The sequence below is a fragment of the Nuphar pumila genome, unplaced genomic scaffold (genome assembly GCF_984573655.1).
Source record: "Nuphar pumila unplaced genomic scaffold, dmNupPumi1.hap1.1 HAP1_SCAFFOLD_251, whole genome shotgun sequence".
Taxonomy (NCBI): Eukaryota; Viridiplantae; Streptophyta; class Magnoliopsida; order Nymphaeales; family Nymphaeaceae; genus Nuphar; species Nuphar pumila.
This window is the reverse complement of record NW_028323243.1, coordinates 1,867-5,453: the sequence shown is the minus strand read 5'-3', so window position 1 is coordinate 5,453 and position 3,587 is coordinate 1,867. Positions and strand designations below refer to the sequence as shown.

The following is a 3,587-nucleotide window of genomic DNA, read 5'->3' as shown; positions in this document are numbered from 1 at the left end:
CACTCACACAAAGGGATTAAGTTTTATCTTGCATTGCAGCTATGAGCAAAGCCAGTCAATGTCATACAGCACAGGTTGACTCCCAAACGAAGGAAGGAGCAAGATCACAAGTTACAAGACTTCATTGAAATGGACTGGATAGACTCCAGCACCTCAGCTTTCTTTTCACGGCAAACACAGATATTGTGTCGATTACAGGCATTCGAACGCAAGAGCAATGCACGCTTCTGGACCTGTTATACACCAACCTTCTGGGACTGTCTCATAAGGAAGAGCCAAGCTATTCAGTTCCCTAAGTACTGCTGGAAAAAAGTCTGCCTCAGCGCAGCATTCTGTAAAACAGAATGTAAGCAGAGGATGATGGCAATTGTGCGCCATGATTCCTGGGCTTCTGCCTGGCGCCATGCCATCCGCCGCGCTGGTAGCGCGTCGAGTGCGGAGCCGCTCTACAGCGCCTTGCAGCCCCGGGGCCGCAAGGGGGCTGCCAGTCAACGTCGGGGTGACATCCTCGGTGGTTTGGCCTGACGGTGGCGTCCGCATCCTGGACTGCGTCGTCACGCACCCCGCGGCTGCGTCGTACATGCGAGACGCTGCGGAGGCTGGAGGGTCTGCGGCTGCAAAGGCTGAGGCGCGGAAGCGGGCGGACTTCGAAGCGGTTGGCGAGGGCTCCGCGTTCGGCTTTGTGCCGCTTGCTGTGGAGTCGTGCGGCCGCATGGGTGTCGCGGCGTCGCGGTTCCTATCAGAGCTTGGCAATTTGGTAGCGGCGGCGGGTCGGGTGTCTAAAGCTTTGTCCGGACCGTGCGTCGGGAGCTCAGCTGCGCCCTTTGCAAGGGCAATGCGCGCATGTACTACAACTCTCTCTCGCGCATTGCTGTGCGTCTTGGACACAACTTCCAGCCAGGATGTGATGAGCCGGCAGAGGGCCCGGTTGAGGTCTGACTTGCTTCGTTGATTCTTTGTGTCGCTGTGTGCTTTGTCTTCCTTTTTCTTTTCTTTTGTTCGTCTTTTGGTTGCCTTTCCTGGATTTGCCGGCCCTGTCGCTTGTAATAATAAGCAGAGGATCAGGCCCCAGCAGGACAACTGTCATGACTCACCGACGAATCATTGAATTGGTACCACTGCTGATTGGATACAGCTTTCCCACGGGCCGTGTAATGCCCCCATTTCAGGCAGCCAGAATGCTCACTCACGGCAACTAGCTCGTAAACTCCATCGTGAGCTGTGCGTAAGCCCTCCTTGTTGCAGAACTCCCTCAGGTCCAGCGTACGAGGGATGTCGACCTTCGCCAACAGCTGCCTTGCTTGATGGTCACTTGCATGCCTGGGTGGGGAGCCTCCTCTTGTGTACGCTTCCGCCGAGCTGTCCTGCCTGAACCTCTTGATTTCGAGGATCAGGTTCTCGGGCGGCCGATACACCTTCAACCGCTTGGCAGCAGGAAGGCACTTGTTGCAGGGCTCGCATTTCCTGACGCCATCCAGCGCCTCCTCGGCATTGAACGCTCTGAGGCAGTCCTGCACATCATGAACCTCGTCAAATGCATGCCATCCAATACACGCAACGCAAGGAAACTTCGCTCCATCAAAGATGTTTTCCCGCTCAGGGCTCGGCAGACATGATCTGGACACACGTCACATCCCGCAGACACTGTTTCATGCCAAGCCCATGCAAAGGTCGCCCTCACAACGCGAGGGGGCGGGCTGCTGTCACCGTATGGGGCTCACATGCAGCAGCATCATATACACAAAACGGAGCCAGGAGCTGTGTCACTGCAAGGTGACAATGGATGCGTTGGTGAGCGCACCTTCAAGGAGCAGCTGGACCGCGAGGGCATCTCCAAGCTGAGGTCGACGAATGGGTCGAAGCGATGGCTCTCGGATCCGCACTTCTCACATGCGGTGGTGCTCTGGAGGAAGCCTCCAAAGGTATCATCGACCCAGGAGTTGCTCCATGCACTGTGGTTTTCCATGGCTTCCGCTGCTTGCTGAGCGACAGTCCCCTTGCTGCTGAGTTCCCGGTACTCAGGCTGTGTGACATTCCGGTCACACTCTGCCTGGAGCTGTTGCAGGAGGTGCACGAGGAACTCATGCGCATCTTGCTGCTCTCCTTTCGACCATCGCTTATCCCGTTCCGATATCTGAAGCAACAGCGTCCCTGTCACCTTCCAACCGGGGAGATGCCCTTGCGACAACAGGGTACACCGTCCTACCTTGTACGGAAGCCATACACGTGCAAGATGATGGCGTGTGGAAGCAACCTCATAAGGCATCAGCTCATGGACCCGTGGATTGCAAGAAACAAGCGAGGACGATCGATGCGACCACACTGCTGTGCGTTGTGACAGGCAGACATTGTCCTGCAAAGGCCAGTGACGATGTTGCGGGGGCGTTGGCGCACCGTATCTCGGAACCTCGTTGGCCTGTACTTGTCGCCCTGGCGCATGCTGGCCATCTCTGAGACCAGCTTGAAGTAAGCAGGCGCCACGTTCCTGCGCTTGCACAGAAGCAGCTGCTCCCTGCCTCTCAGGGCGATCTCGACGACGACCGGGAGGCAACCCAGGCACTGCAGCACGGAGTTCATGTAGCATGTGTTCCCCAGGTTTGCCAATCCTGCAGCCCCGTAGCCAGCAGCCGGTCCGAAATCCCGCTCTCTGTCCGCCGATTCGCTGCACTCACAGCCTATCACTCATCTGCGTTGGCTCTTCTCAACATGCACTTTCCACATTCTCGGCACGTCCAAAACATCGGCCACCATGAAGGTGTGAGCACTTTGTTCACGTACCGTACCTGATTGGTGCCGGCATCATTCAGCTGTGTACAGTATTAGAACTCTCTGCGATAGCCGGTTGCTTAACACTCCCCTATCGGACACAGCCCAAATGAAGACCTAGATGTCTATTTGTCCAAGACGACAGAGCCCCCCAGCAAATACCATAGGCAAACACTGCACCTTCAAACCTTGGGACAAGTGGTATCCCACTGTTTCCCATCCCAGCATGGCACCCACGGCAAAACACCAAGCATGAGAAAAGCTGCTCCTGCGTGCAAGTCGCCTGCTGGTCGGGTGGCGAGCCTCATGCGAGGCAATGTGACCACATGTAAGAATGAGACAATCTGGGATCTAGGTAGGGCCAATGGCCTGACTGGTCACCCCATCAACTGCATGTGCTACCCGCAAAGACATTGTGTGGATGGGCATGACAAAATGGGCCAGCACAACGAGCGCTGGATGTTGGATTTGTGGGACGGCAGCGCGGAGCAAGCAAGGCAGCCCATTTATTCGGCTATGTGGAGATAAGAAAGCGCACAGGGTCAAGCACGACGTCGCCACGCTCAGCCTGCCGTTGGCGTGCGGCAGCAAGCTGGCGGATGTCCCCCGCTGCCCCCCTGCTCTGGCAGCCCCGGTGTTCCCGGCCCCTCTGCTCGGCATGACTGCCGCCTGGTGGCTGCTGCTGCTCGATGTCGGCGAGCTCAGAGGGGGCTCCCGCACAGTTGCAGCACCGCCTCCCTTGTTGCCCCGGCACTTCTTTGTCGCCATCTGGTCTTTGGCGTTGTTGAATGCCCTGCACAACGTGTCTTCTGTGAGCAGGA

The 3,587-nt window shown here is 57.0% G+C and overlaps 1 protein-coding gene across 1 annotated transcript; it reads right to left on the bottom strand.

The window, feature by feature from the left end:
* Positions 1 to 1,061: 1,061 nt before the first annotated feature.
* On the bottom strand, positions 1,062 to 2,266 carry LOC149810608 (uncharacterized). Its single transcript, XM_089994164.1, has 2 exons — positions 1,802 to 2,266; positions 1,062 to 1,511 (listed from the first exon to the last, which is right to left on the bottom strand). The coding sequence occupies exons 1-2, from the start codon at positions 2,264 to 2,266 to the stop codon at positions 1,062 to 1,064; spliced, it is 915 nt and encodes a 304-aa protein (XP_089850290.1).
* Between the last annotated feature and the right edge of the window lie 1,321 nt (positions 2,267 to 3,587).